Raw genomic sequence first — 19,965 nt, 5'->3', positions numbered from 1 at the left:
AGAGTCAGCTTCCCAGGGAGCCTCGCCGGGAGGAGTCTGGCAGCCAGTAATTGATGGACCCCGGGGACCAGACCAGCGGCCCACCTCAGCGCTCCGCTTGTGGTTCCCTGGACTGCACCCCATCCTGTGACAAACAGGCCTTTCTGTTCTTTGTATCCCCGGGACTCAGCGCAGGTACTCAACAAGTATCTGTCAGTCAGCCTCCGCTCTGTGTTCTGGCTTGGTTGCTTAGGCTCCTTTGTTGACAGTTCTCGCCCTGGGAAGCCTCACAATGAAGTCTGCTGCCTCGAGGGGGCAGGCAAATGATCTTCTAAACTCGTGATTCAGGATCAGGTCAGAAGTGGTCAGTGTAGTTGCTTCAAGCAATACCCAAACCCTCTAATGTTAGACTTTGTTTTCTTTATCAGTGTTTTCAGAAATTCAAGCATTTAGCAATTACATTTCTCCTCCTTAAATAACAAGGCTGATCCAAGTCTTATTGATGTTATTAACTAAATATCTTTAAACCTGTTGAGAACGGAATGTTTTAAGAGGAGAGAGAAGTCACGAACGCTGACCCTGGGCCTGGAGGGCATGTGCATCACACGCGTCCTGTCGTGCACGTTGTAACTGGCACTGCAGACGTCAGAAGCCGCGGCGACGGCTCCGTGCCCCAGATCCTGCCCACTGGCATCTTCAGAAAAGAAGTCAGAGCCAAAGCAACTCACGTGCCTTTGAGCCTTCATTGGAAAACATCATCTTGAACTTGTCGATCTTGACTAAGAACTACAAAAGGGCTACATTTTCCAATAGGGACTCAGGGGACTCAGCGTTTGAGCTATTATTGGCTCAGTCTTCTCAGCTAAAGTTTGCTTTCTTTCTCTGCAAAAAGCATACATGTTCATTAAAATAAAAACTCTGTTAGAAAAATAATTAGTATTAGAAATGCAACCAATCTGGCCCAGTTTCCCAGGAGCTTCTGATAGTTTTAGGCTTATGTAATTTTGTTATTTTGCGCTGTCCCAAGTAAAACAATCTTCTTGTTCTGGTTCAGTTGCTAAGTCATGTCTGACTCTGCAGACAAAATAACCTTCCTGGAGATGTGCTAGTGGGACGCCTGCCCCTTTTTTCTCAGTTTGGACCTCTGCTGCCCTCTACAGCCAACGAAAGACAACGAACGGTCTTTTCTTAGGTTCTACTTGTCTGGAACGATTTTTTTTAAGGATTTTATGCCCGTGTCATCTTGTGAAGGAAGCACTTGTATCAGCAGAAATACAGGGAAGAAGTGAAGGATGTAGGTATTGAACTAAGAGTGTTAGTCACTCGGTTTTGCCAAGTCTCTGCAGCCCCGTGGACTGTAGTCTGACCGGCTCCTCTGTCCATGAGGTTTCCCAGGCAAGAACGCTGGAGTGGGTTGCCATCCCTTCTCCAGGGGATCTTCCCGACCCAGGGATGGAACCCACATCTCCTACGTTGCAGGAAGATTCTTTACCATCTGAGCCACCAAGGAAACTTGATTTCAAATTCTTCATTCTAATTAGCAATTGTATGACCTCAGAAAGTTGCTTCATCTTTTTGAGCCACTTTCAGATTTATTAATGACTACATATATCAATTAATTAATATCTAATTCAAAGCCATGTTTTACAAACTAGTGATATACTGAATAAGACCTTTTGCACTCAGTTGGCATAGAATTAGCACATGACAGATGGTGACAAGTGTTACCTAAATTGCCTCTGTTGCTTTGAGAATTGGCAAGAGGAGGAAGAAAGTAAATTATTAAGCATTAATTTTGTACCAGGTACTGTACTAGTTTTACATATATATTCCCATTTAATTTTCATGATAATCCAGTGATGTCAAGGATATAGTCTTCCTATTATATCATAAAGGTATTTCAGCCTCAGAGAAGTTAAGAAACTTTCCCAAAGTCACAGAGCTGGACTGTGACCTACCTAAGAGCAGGATCTGTGTCTTGCTTAAACTGACAATATCTATCATTAAGTAGTCTTTGGTGAAAGAATATATGAAAAAGTGAATAATCTGGGGAACGCTGAAAGTAAATGTGAACCTTATTGCCCATGCAGTTCAGCTGGGCATGTGTCACACTCAAGCAAACAGGAGTCTTGCTGAAATGTTAACAAACCACGTGGCCTGTTATTCTGCTCTCATAAAAGGCACGGAGAGAGCGCTGCCCACCACTTTGTGCAGGATATTTTGTGTTATACAACATATTTTAGTTCCAAGTACTTAAGGAAATCTGCGTTCAATTATTAACTGACTGCTAACGGAACAGAGACTTCACTGGACACACAGCAGAGACTGCAGACAAAAATGAGTTCAGAAAAGTAAGCAAGCAAGCAGACAAGTTCAAGGAACAACAAACACTACGGGAAGGACTATAACATTCACATGTATGATACCAGAATGCCCTGTTTTCAACAACAACAAAATTATACGACACACACAAATAAGACAGTGTGCTCCAAACACACGGGGAGAGCAGCCAGTGTCCCCAAAACAAACCAGATGCTGGGCTTATTAGATATTTTAAATTGGCTATTTAAAATATCTTCAAACAGCTAAAACAAACCATTTCTAAAACAGTAGAGGAAATCATGAGAATAATTTCTCACCAATAGGAAATATCAATGAAGAGAGAGATTTCATGAAAAAATACCTAAATGGAAATTCTGAAGTTGAAAAACACGATATAATAACTGAAATGAAAGTTCACTAGAGGAAATCAGCAACAAACAAGCAGGCAGAGAGAAGGAATCAGTGGACTTGAAGACAGATCAATTAAGATTATCTAGTCTGAAAATAAAAAAAATGGGGAAAAAAATGAACAGAGCATAAGAGACCTGTGTGAGACCACCAAGCAAAGTAACATGTGTAATTGGGTGCCCGGGTAAAGAGAAAGAGACGGAAAGAGGAAGAGGAAGGGGCAGAAAGAATATTTGAAAAAATAATGACAAATACTTCCCAACTTTGATGAAAGATATGAATCAACAAATCCAAGAAGCTCAATGAAACTCAAGTTGGAAAAACTCAAAACATCTACACACATTTTAATCAAATTGTCCAAAGACAAAGAATCTTTAAAGTAGTAAGACAGAAGAGACTCATCACATACAAAGAATCCTCCATGAGATTAACGGCTGTTTTCTCATCAAAAACCACGGTGCCCAGAAGAAAGTAGCATATTCAAATTTTTAGGAGAAAAAAATTTTTATCCAGAATTTTTAACTAGCAAAACTGTTCTTTAAAAAAAAATGAAGGAGAAATTAAGAACTCCCTAATAAAGAAAAACTGAAAGAATTCATTGTTAGTAGACCTGCCTCGCAAGACACGCTAAAAGGAGACCTTCAAGCAGCAATGAAGGGCACCACACAGCGATCTGCACCAACTCAGGTAATAAGGAGCAGCAGCCAAGGTGACTGCGGAGGGGAGTGCTAGCCAGCCTGAGGATTTTTAGTTGTAACTCCTCTGTTTTCCATTTTATTTAAAAGACAAGTGTAATCACTATAAGTCTGTGTTTACGGGCACACATGCCTAAAGATGTAGTTTAGGCACCATAAAGGGGGATGGGAGATATATAGAAGCAAATTTTATATAACATTGAAGTTGTTTGTATTAATTTGAACTAGTTTGTTATAAAGTGTTATTTGTAATCCCCAAGGAAAGCACTAAGAAAATAAATTGTATAGTGAAAGGAGCTGCAAGGGAATTAAAATAGTACACTAGAATGTATTTATTTGTTATTTATTAACTTTTTGAAAGAAGGAAGTAATGGAGAAATTAAGGGAAAAAAGACGTAAGACATAAATTATAGAAAACAAGCACCAAAACGGCAAATACAGTAAATACATCACATATGAACGATTAACCTCTCCAATTAAAAGGCAGAGATTGGGGAATGGATTAAAAAAAAGAAATATCTAATTTTATGCTATGTACAAAAGACTCACAGTGATTCAAGCACAAATATAGATTGAGAGTAAAAAGATGGGAAAAGATATTCTATGCAAAATGTAATCAAAAGAGAGCTGAGGAGAGTAGCTATTACAAACACCAGACAAAGTAGACTTTGAGACAAAGATGTCGATACGGAAGTGACGCCAGGAAAAATAAAGTGAACCTCTGGCCTCTAGCTGACTGGAGCCTGGGATAGAGGCCACAGCTAGATATAGAGGCCACAGCTAGATATAGAGGCCACAGCTAGATATACATGCAACTGCAGCACTGCCCCAACTTTAATCCCCATACTGACTCGGAGCTCAGAGGACAGTGCTTAGTAAATATCAGTTGATTGAATGAATAAATTCATATGAGCAATTTAAGTCATTCTCTCATAGAAAGGATAGTTGAAACTATAATTTTAAATGATACCTACGAATAGTATAGAAAAGAGAGAGCAAATAACTAAATTATTAAAAATCTGGGAAAGATTCACATTTATGAGTCAGGAAGAAGACTGAGCCCTCCAACGAGAAAACGATGCACGAGCTGGGACTGAGGGAGCACAGGAGAATTGTGGCGGGCAAGAAGCCGCAGACTTTCCCAAGCTGGAGAAGATGACCCGCTCCAGTGTTCTTGCCTGGGGAATCCTATGAACAGGGGAGCCTGGTGGGCCACAGTCCACAGGGTTGCAAAGAGTCAGACACGACTGCAGCTATATGTATCTTAACACATGTGTATAATTTGTACATGAGCATATATGATCCACTTAGACACATTTCAGATATATAAACATATTACATAAAAGCATGCCACACGCCACCCACATGTCACCCTTTCGGTGCTTCACAGAGAAATCTGAATTGGAGACTTTCTGGATGCTGAAAAGGAACATTTAACCCTCCTGATAGCATAAGTAATAGTGTATAGACAGCCTTCAGTAGCCTGTGAATATCAGAAATGTTCAGGAGAAGGATTCACAGAGGCACTGCCTACTTGCTCAGCGTTTGAACACCTCTCTTCTGAAGAGCAGTTTTACTGTTTTGCCCTGTCTGTACTCCGTCAATATACACTGTCTTCTTTTTCCAAAACAGTAGCTCCAATGTCTTGTATAAAGTGCAATAAAACTTCTGGCCAGCCAGGAAAAAAATGATGTAAAGTAAATTTGAAGTTGGAGTATTTTAGCTAATTTAAGAAATACTGTGGATCACAACAAACTGGAAAATTCTTGAAGAGAGGGGAATACCCAACCACCTTACTTGTCTCCTGAGAAAACCATATGTAGATCAAGAAGCAACAGTTAGAACCAGAAATGGAATAACTGACTGGTTCCAAGTTGGGAAAGGAGGATGACAAGGCTGTATTGTCACCTGCTTATTTATTTTATATGCAGAGTGCGTGCTAAGCCACTCAGTCAGGTCCTACTCTTTGCGACCCCATGGACTCTAGCCGCCAGGCTCCTCTGTCCATGGGATTCTCCAGGCAGGAACACTGGATCGGGTTGTCATGCTCTCCTCCAGGGGATCTTCCCAGCCCAGGGATCGAACCTGAGACTCCTACCACTCCTGCATTGCAGGCAGATTCTTAGCTGCTGAGCCATCTGAGAAGCCCATTTTATGCAGAATGCATCATGCAAAATGCCAAGTTGCATGAATCACAGGCTGGAATTGAGATTTCCCAGAGAAATACCAACAACCACAAGTACGAGACATACCACTCAACGGCAGAAAGCAAAGAGGAGCTAAAGAGCCTCTTGATGAAGGTGAGAGAGGAGAGTGAAAAGGCTCGCTTGCAACTCAACATTCAAAAAACTAAGATCATGGCATCCAGTCCCGTTACTTAATAGCAAACAGAAGGGGGAAAAGTGGAAGCAGTGACAGATTTTATTTTCTTGAGCTCCAAAATCGTTGCAGATGGTAACTGTAGCAATGGAATTAAAAGACACTTGTTCCTTGGAGGGAAAGCTGTGACAAACCTGGACAGCATATTTAAAAGCAGAGACGTTACTTTACTGACAAAGATCCCTATAGTCAAAACTATGGTTTTTCCAGTAGTCACGTACGGATGTGAGAGTTGGACCATAAATTAGAAGGCCGAATGCTGAAGAATTGATGCTTTCAAATTGACGTACAGGAGAAGGCTCTTGAGAGTCCCTTGGACAGCAAGGAGATCAAACCATTCAATCCTAAAAGAAATCAACCCTGAATATTTATTGGAAGGGCTATTGCTAATGCTGAAGCTTCAATACTTTGGCCACCTGTTGCAAAGAGTGACTTACTAGAAAAGACCCTAATGCTGGGCAAGATTGAAGGCAGGAGGAGAAGGGGACGACAGAAGGCAGGATGAGATGGGTGGATGGCATCACCTAGTCAATGGACATGAATTTGAGCAAACTCTGGAAGGTGGTGGAGGACAGAGGAGCCTGGCATGCCAAGTCCAGGTCAAAAAGAGTCAGCCATTACTTAGCGACTGAACAGCAATAAGAAATACTTTCTCCAGAAGAAACATCAGTTTGTATCTTAAATTGAAGAAACAAAAAGAAGTAGAGACATGAAGTAGACTTTGACCAACAGTTCATAGGCTGGTTCCACTGGGCTGTAGCGTAACGCTGCCAAGGTGTCCTTATTGGTGCTAGCGCCTCCGGAATTTTTCCTTTCTCTTTTTCTTCCTTCTTGCTGGACTCCTAACTTTAACAGATTATTCAGTTTGTTTTAGTAAGACATATAAATTGTGGTGTGTAAAGTATCTACTACTCCAGTTTCTGCTAAATAAATCAGTGCTCAGACTCAGCGTTTGCCAAGGAGGAGGAAATGCTGCAGCTCCAACATACTCATTCTCATTGCGTGTGTGGGCATTTGCTGTTTGAGGTGGCATTTTAGATCGAGAAGGCCAACATCCCATTCCGTCTTCTTCAGGTAAGAGAACCTTGATTACGCTTTAGCAAACCTCCCTTCCTGCTTCTCAGCTCATGAGGATCCAGGGAGATTGGCCAATTAAATATTCTGGCTTTCAAATTTGATCCTGAACAGAATAACAGCTTCTTCACAATGGCCGCAGCTTAGCTTTCCTTGCTGTGGGGGACTGAGAAGATGGAGTCCCTTAGTCTGAGCTCCAGAGTCTCTGGCTTCTAACATTCCTCTGATTTGCATTTCCAGCATTTTCTTTGATTATGGGAACTATCCAAATCACTTCTAAAAAATCATAAGTTACGCTGAATGTGTTGCATGCACGCAGGCTCAGTTGCTTCAGTTGGGTCCGACTCTGCGACCCCATGGCCTGTGGCCCTCCAGGCTCCTCTGTCCACAGGATTCTCCAGGCAAGAGCACTGGAGCGGGCTGCCAAGCCCTCCTGCAGGGGATCTTCCCGACCCAGGGATCAAACCTGTCTCCTGCACTGGCGGGTGGATTCTTTACCGCTGAGCCATCAGGTGTTCCTTATAACCAAAAAGAAGGAGAAAAACCTGAGGGATATATTGGAAAACACTTTTTTTTTTTTTTTTTTTTTTAAATTTTGGGGCCGGGCGCGCCGAGTCCCCAGCCAGGCGCAGCCTCAGAAGCAGAATTTGGGAGCCACCGCGGGAAAAAAAAAAAAACACCCAAAACCCTTCGACTGGTCAACACCCACCCCCGGCCCGCGGAGAGACCTGGAAAACACTTTATTTAAAAATACAAGACAGCCCTGACCAAATGAGATCCACCCCTGGGGTGCCAGTGAGTCTCAGTGAAGCCAGGTCTCAGCAAACATCCCGGACTTTGTGACTTCCAAACAGAAGCTTTTCCATTCTAAGATGCCTTGCTGGAAGCGTATGTAGCTGACTGGTTAGTACCTTTATTCTTTTCAATACCTCTTCAATCTAAGGATGGTTTACTTTTATACCTTTTCCCTCATGTCTTTCACTGCTTCCTTATTGTCAACAGAGGGGCAACATTATGATTTTATTTCAATGTATTTTGTTTCTTTTCAGAATAAGAGTCACCTTCTACAAAATTTGTTTTTATTTTGAACACAGGCATTTTAGTACTTCAAATCTACCTGTGCACTCATTGATAATGAGAAACTGGTCTTCTTGCCCAAGGCTAACCAATAGAAATATAATGTGAACCACATATGTAATTTTTAATTTCCAAGTAGCCACATTTTAAAATGGTGAAAAGAAACAGCTGAAATTAATGTTAATAATATATTTTACTTAATACATTTAAAACAATATTTCAACATAAACTCTATATAAAGGTATTAATAAGATTTTCTACATCCTTTTTATACTCAGTCTTTGAAATCCAATATATGTTTTACACTCAAAGCACATCTCAATTCAGATGCAAATTTTAATTAGAAATACTCATTCTGTGTAGGGCTTCCCAAGTGGCTCAGTGGTAAAGAATCTTCCTGCCAATCCGGGAGATGCAGGAGACCCTGGTTCAATCTCTGGGTTGGGAAGATCCCCTGGAGGAGGAAATGACAACCCACTCCAGTATTCTTGCCTGGAGAATCCCATGGACAGAGGAGCCCAGCAGGCTACAGTCCATGGGGTCACAAAGAGTCGGACACGACTGAGCGACTGGACTGAACTGAATGAGGCAATATCCTTCCAAGGACTCAAGCTGATACCCCTTGGTAGGAGGTCTTGCCTGTGGCTGATGGAGACACGTTCCCCTGCCCTGTGTGAGCTCTCGGGACTGACCTGCTTGCTTCTTTCCAGCGGTCCCTCCTGTGACAGTCACTTCCTCAGACGTGTATACAGATCAGTTCTGAGCCAAAAACTCTGAAGGGGCGGCTCTGCGGATTTCCAGCACGCTCTCTCCCTCTCCGTGTAGCAACCTCCTTTCCAGAAATCTCCCCCTTGGATTTCCTCCCTTGGTAAGCCCACCAGGCTCTGTGGAGGCAGCGAGCGGGAACCACAAGTCCGCGTCTCATCTGTCTCCCTCCTCTGCTGCCTTCTATCCAATGTCTGAAAACCGTGCTTCATATCTTCTGTCCAGCTTTCCAGTTATTTGACAGTAGAAGGTAAATCCAGTTCCTGTTATTCTATCATGACCCAAAAGAGGTAAAAAGTCTTTCATGTAATATTGATAAATCTTTATTAAATGACAGCTGCATGAGAGAGGCTGTGCAGAGATACGCAGTTGGATTGAATGGGCAGAGACACAGTCCCTGCCCTCGAAGCAGCATGGTGCAGCATCACCGCCTTGTCGTGGCAGAGGGCCTCGAGGAACTCAGAGACGCTAAGAGCCATGCTGGTCACGGCCACCCGAGTCAGACGGGTCGTACTCAAGAGTTCGGACGAAACGTGGCCCAGCGGAGGAGGGAACGGGGACCACGCTGGTGTTCTGGCCACGAGAACCCCATGAGAGTGAGGCACGACTTAGGGGCTGAAGAACAGCAGCAAAGGAGAGGAAAAACAGTAACAGTGATCATTCAAGTAAAATGCAACAGAAAACGTGACAGGTGACGGGGGAAAGCGATGGCTACGAAAGCATTAGAAGGAAGACCTGAGTTAGTCTGCAGGGGAGAAAGCGATGGCTACGAAAGCATTAGAAGGAAGACCTGAGTTAGTCTGCAGAGGAGAAAGCGATGGCTACGAAAGCATTAGAAGGAAGACCTGAGTTAGTCTGCAATCAGGAAAACACTTCCCAAAACAAAGGACATTTTAACTGAGATTGAAGAACTATGTAAGGTGTGGCATCTGTGTTTCGGGGGGATAGAAAGACTGCTAAGAAGGACGTCATACGCAGAAGGCCTGTGGCAGGACGGAACCGCCAGCCGCATCAAGTCCAGCCCTTAGATTTCTCAGTGAAAAAACAGACTGAGTTTATGACTTGCCTAGTCGTACCGTGTTCAAGGCAGAGCAGGAAATAGGATCCAGAACTCCTACCTCCAAGTCTAGTGTTGTTTCCATTCCACTGACCTTGTATTCCCTAAGCTAATGTTGGGAATTACTAGATCATTTTCTATAATGACATTTGTCATTTTATGGCCCATGATACATTATGGGCAACACATAATTTTGAATTTTACTTCCATTTAAAAATCATTATGGCCAAATTTTATCTAAGATATATTTTTAATTGCCTATGTTTTTATGTATTTACAAAGAATATGACACAAATTGTAAATAAATGTACGAGAGAGCCCAAAACAGAAAAGAATGAACACACACATTTAGCACGCTGAAGCCATAATAGCATCATAATGGCCGGGGAACGGTAGTGCAGCTCGCTAAGTGGCTGGATGACACCCAGGAGATTCCCGCTCAGCAGCGGAAGCCGTTAGCGCTTTCAGACATTTGGGGAAATGCAGCCATTGCCCATTCCAAGCTTAATTGGCATAATAAATGTCAATTAAAACTCCTTTAAGATTTTAAATCGCAAAACTCAATGAAACTATTTATGTGTAAACTCACACAAGACTTCTTTACAAGAAAAGTTGTATTTCTTGTACATTTACCCTGGGCTACAAATCTCCTAACATGGACACACTGCAAACCTGCCTTCGCACGGGGAGGAAAGTGCAGAGCACGTCACTCTGAAGTGGCTTACAGCTGATTATAGGTTTCATGTGTTAATAAGATTCAGTTTTCTTTCAACAAATACATAGAGAGTACCAACTACATGCCAGGACTGGAAATACAGCGGGGAAGCAGTAGAAGGGTCCCTCCTATCAGGAGGAAGAGATCCTCCAAAATGCTGCCGGGAAGTCCCTTTTCATCTTAAAGGGATCCTAAATCTACACACGACTCCTTTAACTTTTACCTATGAGGCTTAAAAGGCAATCATTCATCCAGTATAAATATAAAACAATCTGTGTTAGCTGCTGTATTTGGCAAAAACATCTTCGTGTCTTATGTACAGCTGTGTCCAAAACTTCCGCTCTAAGTAGCCCAAGCTGCCAAATGTTGGATGTCATCATCCTCTCCTTCTGTCCTCCTAGAAGATGCTGGAACAACAACAAAAAAAGGATAAAAATCTGTCACTGGTGACATTCACACTTTCAGCACAGAAAACAAATTAGAATTACTCATTAAAAGGTGTATATTTATGAAATGGAAAATAAGTGCTAAAAGAGAGATGTGTGCTAAGTCGCTTCAGTCGTGTCCGACTCTTTGCGACCCCATGGACCCAGCCCCTGTGTCCACGGGACTCTCCAGGCAGGAACACGGGAGTGGGTGGCCACGCCCTCCTCCAGGGCATCTCTCCGTCCGCTGCAGGGCGGGCAGGCTCGTTACCGCTAGCGCCACCTGGAGGCCCAGGCGTGCTCATTACTCGAGAGTTGCTGTTCTTGGCCGCGCAGGGCCTGAGGAATCTCACTGCCCTGACCAGGAATCGAGCCCACTCCCTGCGGTGGGAGCACTGAGTCTGAACCACTAGGCTGCCAGGGAAGTCTACAGGAGAGGCCCCCTGAGATGGGCCTGGCCACGATTTCAGGCCAGCGTTTGACCACGGGGGCCGGGGTGAGGCACAGACCTGCTCGAGAGCGGCGTGCCGAGGGCACGCCGGGCATCCTGCCCGACCCTCTGTCCGGCTGAGCCGGGAGCGAGGAGGAAGGCGCATTCGGGAGTCGGATATTTGTCATCTTCTTATTTAATTCTTCCTGCTCCAGTTCTTCAAGTTCTGCCATCAGCTCATCCTGAACACAGGAGAAAGAAAGAATTATGGAGTTAACGTTTCAAGACGTGGGTTTCCTCAAACACAATAACAAAAACATCTGCTACCCAATTGATATGTGAGAATCCAGTGGAATGGAATATTTATTTTAAGACTAAGTCTTTTTTGCAACACTGAGCAATAATTAAAATATGAATATTTGGGGCTGTGCGAATTTGTTGTAGCTAATCTTATAATACTTCAGTCAACAGTTTGTTTTTTTTTAAGTAATTTGTGCTAGCTGAATATATAACCTCCAGAGCTTCTAGAAATTTTACACTTGGCCTGTCATTTTTGCAATGTAACTTTTATGTTCTACTGTTCAGAATTCAGAATCTGTGAAACTTTAATTAGAGGAAATATATATTTTCATTTTGGCTAATGCTACTGAAAACAAAACAGATATAGCAAAAACTTAACATACCAAATGTAAAAAGAATCAAAGATACTCTGGCTCCTTTGTTAAATTTCCAGAGCCAGTGAAAACCATGCTGTGTGTCTGAGTGAAGAATAACTCCAGGTGGGTACATTGTATTTCTTTCTGTTAGCAATAGTCCCCGACAGTCTTAATCTTAAATTACTCTGTCCCAAGAAAAGCAAGTCCAGAAAAGCAAGTCCAGCTGAGACTTTGAGGGTAAAAGCCGCCTTATGACAGAAATAATATGACTTGAGATGACTAGTTCAGGTCTAACCGGCTCCAAGAGTCCTCAGGTTGAGCCCAGCCCCCTGAGGGAGGTTGGGAGTCAAAACTAAACTTGTCGTCATTATGATTCTGAGGCCGTTGTCGTGAGCAATGACCTAAGACTCATATTCCACCAAGGAGATTTCTTCATTTATTCATTCGTCACTGAACAAATTTATCGAGAGCTTACTCCAGGCCAGGCGTGAACTCAGGGCTCGGGAGACAAAGTCCAATCAACAGTCCCTACATTTAAGGAGCTTTTTGGAACGCAGGAGAGAGGCTCACAAACAAATAATTATTCTATCTTAAAATGAGAGTAACAATACTATGGCCAAGGGTAGAGATCCTGAAGCCAAGCACAACACTGGATCAAGTCAGCATGTATCAGACACACGCGAGCTGAGCTGTCTGAGAACTGGTATATCTACCTCAAAAGAGGAAATAAACACGAAAAAGAATAGCAGGAAGCCATGTGAAACAGTGCCTCAGGCTAGTTGCTGGCTTTTCAGTTCTCCACAGGCTGAAGGAATAAAATGCCTTCAGGACGAATATTCTGACATCCTATTTCTGCTAAAAGAACAATTAGGAACGAATATAGCAAATGTAGTAATAGCAGAACACACTACCCCACCCTGAATGTACGCCCAGAATCCCCAACACCGCTTGACGGTCATTACCAGCACTGAAAAGACTGATATTTTCTATAACAAATATGTGATCACAAAATAATCATTTCCATCATTTTCAGATTTCAGGGAGCGAACACTTTTTCATTCATTGGTAAAAGAATTTTAGAATTTAAGGGACTTCAGAATCGTCTAGGGACCGTCGTTCATTTTATGAATGAGAAAACCGAGGGTCCGAAAGAGAAGGGACCTCACGGGCTCAGCGGTCCGTGGCAGAGCGGGGCGTCCCCACGCGCCCAGGCCCTCCGCAGCGCGGCGTCGAGACTCCCCACGCTCACCAGCCGGCCAGGGGCAGGGGCACGTCTGGGGAGGCCTGGACAGCGCTGCAGGCCACAGACGGTCCCTGTCGAGCGGCCTTCTGGTCGCTACTGCCATTGCTGCTGCGGTTTCCCGCAGCCATTTAAACATACAAAAACCATCTTGCTCCACAGGCCAAACAGAAACAGAACTCGGGAAAGATCTGGCCTGAAAGCCACCCTTTTCCAAGCCGCAGCCTACATCACTTAAAAAGCTGCTGAAGAAACAGACCAGCAGACGCAGCAAACCAGCTCATGGTTAGTTACCAAAGGGGAAAGAGGATGGGGGTTAAATGAGGAGTCGGGATTAACACAGATAGTGTTATAAACGAAACAGACAGCCCACAAGGACCATGGCACGGGGAACTCTACTCAGTGTTTTATGATAACCTGTAAGAGAAAAGAATCTGAAAAAACAGTTATGTGTGTGTGTAACAGAGGCAGGTTGCTGCACACGCGAAATGAGACAATACTGGCAAGTCAGCTGCACCTCAGCTTTTTTAAAAAGGAGAATGGAGGAAAATGAGATGAAATGAAGTAAGTATAGAAACGAGAGCTGCTGACACCCAATCCCCACTTTCAAGGACTCTGTGGAACCACGTCTTACTTCCCAGATGTGCTGTGTTCAACAGGACGTGAATGCAGGAGTCAGGTTCTTTGCCACGCTAACCTGAAACGTTTCAGAACATGCACCAGTCCTTCTTGTGTGTGCTTTGAGGAGGACAATTGAAATTCACAGCGCAGACTTCACCAGTATAATTATAGTCTGTTATTACTGGACTGATTAATCTCAATGGAATGTGTGTGTTAATAATGCCACTCCACATTTGTTTCATAGCCCGGGTAATAAACAGAGGCAGCATAAGCCCTGATTTAACAGGAGCGTGATCTGCCTGTCCTGTGCAGAGTGACACAGTCTGCTCTCTTTCACCCAGATGTGTGAGCACTCAATTTCTCATAATGGGGCTATTTACGTACCCGTCAACAATTAAAACTCACTGACTTCACATAATCACATGCTGCTTTTCTTTAATAGCTGAGAACTTAATTAGGGGGCTATTTGCCAAACTATATTAATCTTTCCTTTAAATCAGAGCTGCCAACACTTCATTTCCCTCTTAAGACAGGTGTTTTTCTAACAGATATCATTTATTCTTTAGTGATATTAAAGGACATGTGTAAGAAAACCTGCTTGCTTCACATGGTGGGAAGCTATCTTTTTTGTCAAGATTTTTTTTTTTTTTGAGGTGGACCACTTTTAAAGTGTTTATTGAATTTGTTACAATATTGCTTGTTTTATGTCTAAGGTTTTTGGCCCTGAAGCAGTGGGATCTTAGCCCTCCAACCAGGGATGGAACCCACAGCCCCTGCACTGGGATGTGAAGCCGTGACCAGCAGGCCTCCAGGGAAGTCCCAGGAAGAGCTGTCCTCCTCAGCAGCCATGTGCTCCATTCTTTACACTGCGTCACCCACCTCATCAAAGTCATCACCAAATCCAACTCGTTGAGAAAATGCTTCAGAGATTTCTTGGGCAATATCCTGTTGCTCTGTAATCTCTTGCATCAAATCGTCTATTTTGTTCAGGTCCCTGGGAAACAATGTTTTGTTAAAATACTGTAGAATTTTACTTTAAAAGTATGAATTTAGACACAATAAAATCCCCTATGAAAAGTGAGTCAACTTAATATAAACTTTTGGTTATTTCAGTACGATTATAAACGTCCCTGGTGGTAAGATTTATCAACTTGAAGACTTTACATTTCAAGAAATTAATAATTCTGTATATGCACATATTTTAAATTATGTAAGTTAATTGATAGCCATTATGTTTGGGAGTCACTAGGGGCATATCTGTAGACCCATTTCGAAATTTTGTCTGGTAGGGCACGTTCAGGTGCTAAGTCGTGTCCGACTCTTTGCAACCCCATGGACTGTAGCCCACCAGACTCAGACTTTGTCCACGGGATTTCCTAGGCAGGTTGCCATTTCCTGCTCCAGGGTGGAAGGGCATATGAAACGGTTAAATACATGCTATGTATTAACTCTGCAGGAAGCGACGCCACGGGTCATCAAGGACCACGGAGAGTGAGATAAGCAGGAGCCGCTATCAGAGCAGCTTTTTGTAGAAGATGGACTGGAGACCAGAGATCCATTTTCCAGAATGCCACATAGCCCTGAGATTCTGACTCCCTGAGAACTTCCCCACGGCTGCTGATGGGCCGGGAGACAACGGATGAGAGCAGGGTTAGGCCTGTGAAGGCCTCAGAAGAATTAGCAGCTTCAGCAAAGGGATCACAGGCCCAGGGCCGATGGCAGCTCTCAAGCCAGTTCCTGGTGCCGAGCCCCTCTGGCCCCTGCAGCCCCATGGACTCGGGTCCGAGTTTCCCGGCAGCCGCGTCTGCATCCCATCTCCAAATCATGCCTCCAGCTCTGAGGCCAGGCCATGCTGATGGGTACCGGGGAAGTGACAAGGCTACTCATTACTGAGCCGCTAACGCTGACATTTTCACTCCTAGTGGCATTAAATGCTTTGCGTGTTTTCCAGACTCCACGCATAGGAAAAGCTGAATATTTGACAGCATTCATGCAGTAATCAAAACGAGAACCTTCCATCTTGCCGTGCTGTGCTGTGCTAAGTTGCTCAGGCATGTCCACCTCTTTCGACCCCAGGGACCACAGCCCGCCGGGCTCCTCTGTCCCCGGATCTCTAGTCAGGACACGAGCCTGGGCCGCCAGTTCCTCCTCCAGCCGCCCTCCACCCACCCCTTATTTCCACTTCTTATATTCATAACAAAGATAGTAGGATCATGTATTTAAAAATCATATGTGAAATGTACAGCTAACATGTGGGCCCAGCAGTAGATTTTTCCCAAAAGGAACACCCGGGGAGGATGCGGCTGAACTGCCTGGGAGAAGGGCTGTGATTCTGGAACAGAGTTAGCACCTAACTCACAGCAACGACAGTGGGTGGTGACTCTGAGCATGAATCTAATGATCCCTCAGAAGCTGTCAGAATGACGGCTGGTGGTCAGCTGGTTATCAGGACAGGAAAAGGTCAGCAAAGCCGCCTTCACTGGCCGCAGCCTCTCTCCCCCTTCTCCCATCCACAGAACCTTCTCCACGAGTCCCTCAGACACTCGTTGCCCTTGTACACCTTTGGCCCAAACTTCACCGTCATATTTAAGCTCAGGAAAGGATTAGATTCTCTGTGCAAATAAAAAGCAAACAGCCACGAGCCCCACTACCACTATGATTACTGATGACTGAGTGCTACTTTATGCCAGGAACTCCTAACGGCAGTGTATCTAGTTTCCCATCAACTCTCACAAGAACCACATGAGGTAAGTATGATTATTATCTTCAACTTATAGACAAGGAAACTGAATCAGGAAGAGACAAAGCATTGTCCAGGGACAGTCAGCCAGGATCTGGGATTACAGTCCAGAAAATCTGCCCCAAATCCACGTTTGTATCTATTATATTGCATGCCAGTGGTTCTCGAACACTGGTTAGTGTCAGAACCACCTGGAGAACTTGGTTGAAAACAAAAGGCCCAGTCCCGAGCTTCCTCAAAGGGGCATGGGCATCTCAGTTCTCTTTAGTACTGATTTCTGAGTCCTCCCAAAGTTTGACCCTGGGAGGGGAAGATCCCCTGGAGAAGGAAACAGCAACCCTCTCACAGTACTCTTGCCTGGAAAATTTCAGGGATGGAGGAGCCTGTAGGCTACAGTCCATGGGGTCGCAAAGAGTCAGGCGTGACTGAGCAGCTTCACTTCTGCAAAGTTTGACAGCTACTATTGTACAGTTCTAATACCCTCACAGATGTTACCACTTAAGCCTTTTTGAAACTATAGGATGAAAATATTTGCAGGTGGAGTATCAGAGAACAGTGAGGCCTGGAAAACATTAAAGGCAAAATGAGTGCCCTTTATTTTCTCATGATCTTTTCTTCTTTGGCTAATATATTAAAACTTCTGCTCTTTCTTTGTGGGAGCATTCCATTCCAACATGTCAAAGAGTCTCAAATGAGTAAGCCCATCCCTGCCCAAGCCATCAGAGTTCCAAAGCTCTGAGGGAACGTAAGACTCAGAGGGAGATTGCGGTCACTCACATGTTCTCATGAACGGCTTTCATGGCTTTCGCTGCAAGGCCCATATTCTTTAACACTTCCGTGTTGGTGTATGAGTTTTCCAAGGCTTCTCTCTGGAACTCAATGGTGGAAAGTGTGCCATCAATCTGAGTGAGCTGCTTCTCAAGCCTCTTCTTCCTCTTCAGGGCCTGTAATGCAGCTAAATAAGGGAGAAGCCACATTTATAAGGAGCTTTACATAAGCTCAATTACTCAAAAGACATTTACTCAGCATCAACCGTGGAGACCCGGGTTCAATTCCTGGATGGGGAAGATCCCCTGAGAAGAGAATGGCAACCCGCTCTAGTGTTCTTGCCTGAAGAATCCCATGGACAGAAGAGCCCGGGGGGCTGGAGTCCATGGTGATGCAAAGAGTCAGACACAGCTGAGCACCAGATGAGTGAGTGAGTGAACCATGGACTCGGCACTGTAGAAACCCACAAAAGTGAAGTCGCTCAGTCGTGACCGACTCTTAGCGACCCCATGGACTACAGCCCACCAGGCCCTCCATCCACGGGATTTTCCAGGCAAGAGTACTGGAGTGGGGTGCCATTGCCTTCTCCGTTAACAGCGGCGAGGCCTATAAAGTGGACTCCAAATAAACCTGAGGAACGTAGAGGCAGCATCTGTCCTTGCAATTGCTTGCACAAACTATCACTCCCTAAAACATTTTGTTATTCTCCCAAAAATCTGCCAGGTGTCAGAGGATGAAAAGTCAGAATGCCATATTCTATAATATATACCACAGAAACGTTTTTGCTAAAGTTGGATTTTAGAAAAAGACTAGGTAAAAATAGAAGTACCTATTGTGTAATATGAAAATAAAGCTTTAGAGAAAGAAAGAGCCTGAAGGAATATCTATCTGAGCCCTATATTCTTATTTCAGTTAGCAATAATCGCGCCTCGAATAAGCGTCACTGGCTATGATACTGCCACTGTGCAAAGTTATTCTTATTTCAAAGACAAGTTAGTTGAGACCCAGAACAGTTATGAGTTGCCTGAATTTAATAACAGTCCAAAACCTAGCAAGCCAACCGAGTCTTGATCTGAAGTGACTATGAGACAATCAGTAAGGTTACATCTAATCTTAAATGTCATGAAATCAAGAGTCATCCTCGAGGATTAGATGGCGGACTGCTGAGGGAAAAGACTGTTGCCTTCAGAAAAATGAAATCCAAATTCCCTCTATCAGCACTCAGCAAAATCTTAACACGCATCTTTCAGAAATCACAAAGCTAACGAGTCCATTTGACTACAGCACCTTTGAAGGCACCCTGAAAAACAGGCCTTAAAATGTGAGTTTTGAAAAGGCATTTACGGAAAGTACAGGAAAGAGCAGCAGAAGAATGGCAACGTGAAGATAATCGAATGGCACTGACAAAAGAACGCAGTTTTATGGTTTCAGAGTGAAACGGGATTGCAAGAGATTTCTGAGAGAAGGCTCTTCTCTGTTTTGAATAATTTCTTCTTGCACTTCCAACAGATTTAGTATATTTATTCAAATGCTTTTTGTTTGGTGCACAAAGACTCCTAGCCATTATACTTTCTTGTTGGATTTTTATTAGTGGTCAATAAATAAATATTTCTTTGTTGTGATTGTTTATTGTTTAATCACTAATTCGTGTCCAGCTCTTTTGTGACCCCGTGGACTGTGGCTAACCAGGCTCCTCTGTCCACGAGATTTCCCAGGCAAGAATCCTAGAGTGGGCTGACATATTACTTGCCGTCCATTTAATCCTTTTTACATTAAATTCCATTTTGTTTTATATTAATACTTAATATAAAATTAATACTTATATACTATATACTAGGATTAAAGAAAATTAATATTTCAACTTTCTTTTTTTGAAATTTACCTGTAATAGTTCTACGTGTACCTCAATTTCAAAATTTTTTCGAATTTTTTTTTTGGTATGCCTATAACAGGTAGAATATATTTGAATGTTTAATGTGTATGATTATTTTTGACCATTTGGATAGTCTCCAACTTTTAAGGTAAGTTTTTAAGTTATTTTTATTTATTGTAATAACTGATATTGGTCCAAAATGGTCTTTTTACCATCATTTTTTGTGTTTTATGTTATGCTTTTTATTTTCTTTTTGCTTTCTTGTCTATATAAAGATTAATTTTCCTTTATTTTATCCCCCTTTAATTGTATGATAGTTACACATACTAAATTTATTCTCCTACTGGATACACTTGTATTTAAATAATATGCTTAAAATTAAAGTTAAGCTTTCTATACATGTTGAAAATTAATCAGCATCTATAAAACTAATTTGGAGAAGGCAATGGCACCCCACTCCAGTACTCTTGCCTGGAAAATCCCATGGACGGAGGAGCCTGGTAGGCTGCAGTCCATGGGGTCGCTAAGAGTCGGACACGACTGAGCGACTTCACTTTCACTTTTCACTTTCACGCATTGGAGAAGGAAATGGCAACCCACTCCAGTGTTCTTGCCTGGAGAATCCCAGGGACGGGGGAGCCTGGTGGGCTGCCGTCTATGGGGTCAGACAGAGTCGGACACGACTGAAGCGACACAGCAGCATCATAAAACTAATTGTTCCTAAGCAAGATTGTCTTAACA

The 19,965-nt window shown here is 43.3% G+C and overlaps 1 protein-coding gene, 1 long non-coding RNA gene and 1 other non-coding gene across 4 annotated transcripts in view; 1 reads left to right on the top strand and 2 right to left on the bottom strand.

Moving 5' to 3' along the window:
• Positions 1 to 7,425: 7,425 nt before the first annotated feature.
• LOC147358953 (uncharacterized) lies at positions 7,426 to 14,934 on the top strand. Of its 2 annotated transcripts, none has more exons than XR_015140438.1 (2): positions 7,426 to 7,760; positions 14,557 to 14,934. It is a non-coding gene; the product is annotated as an uncharacterized LOC147358953 (long non-coding RNA). The 2 variants fall into 2 exon arrangements; XR_015140437.1 differs by lacking the exon at positions 7,426 to 7,760 and adding an exon at positions 13,381 to 13,507.
• CHMP4C (charged multivesicular body protein 4C) overlaps positions 9,007 to 19,965 on the bottom strand; it is a 30,579-nt gene continuing 19,620 nt past the window's right edge. The window contains exons 2-5 of the mRNA XM_086335783.1: positions 17,361 to 17,538; positions 14,723 to 14,837; positions 11,406 to 11,568; positions 9,007 to 10,878 (exon numbers count right to left, since the gene is read on the bottom strand). Coding sequence (XP_086191909.1) covers positions 10,814 to 10,878; positions 11,406 to 11,568; positions 14,723 to 14,837; positions 17,361 to 17,538 — 521 coding nt within the window. The 3' untranslated portion in view covers positions 9,007 to 10,813. The remainder of the gene's footprint in view (positions 10,879 to 11,405; positions 11,569 to 14,722; positions 14,838 to 17,360; positions 17,539 to 19,965) is intronic.
• LOC147358952 (U4 spliceosomal RNA) lies at positions 18,182 to 18,324 on the bottom strand. The gene has a single exon (XR_015141361.1). It is a non-coding gene; the product is annotated as a U4 spliceosomal RNA (small nuclear RNA).

This window comes from Bos grunniens, chromosome 14, assembly GCF_055505025.1.
Source record: "Bos grunniens cultivar Pamir isolate PY7600 chromosome 14, Bosgru_T2T1.0, whole genome shotgun sequence".
In the NCBI taxonomy this organism is placed as follows: domain Eukaryota; kingdom Metazoa; phylum Chordata; class Mammalia; order Artiodactyla; family Bovidae; genus Bos; species Bos grunniens.
This window is presented reverse-complemented; position numbering and strand designations above follow the sequence as displayed.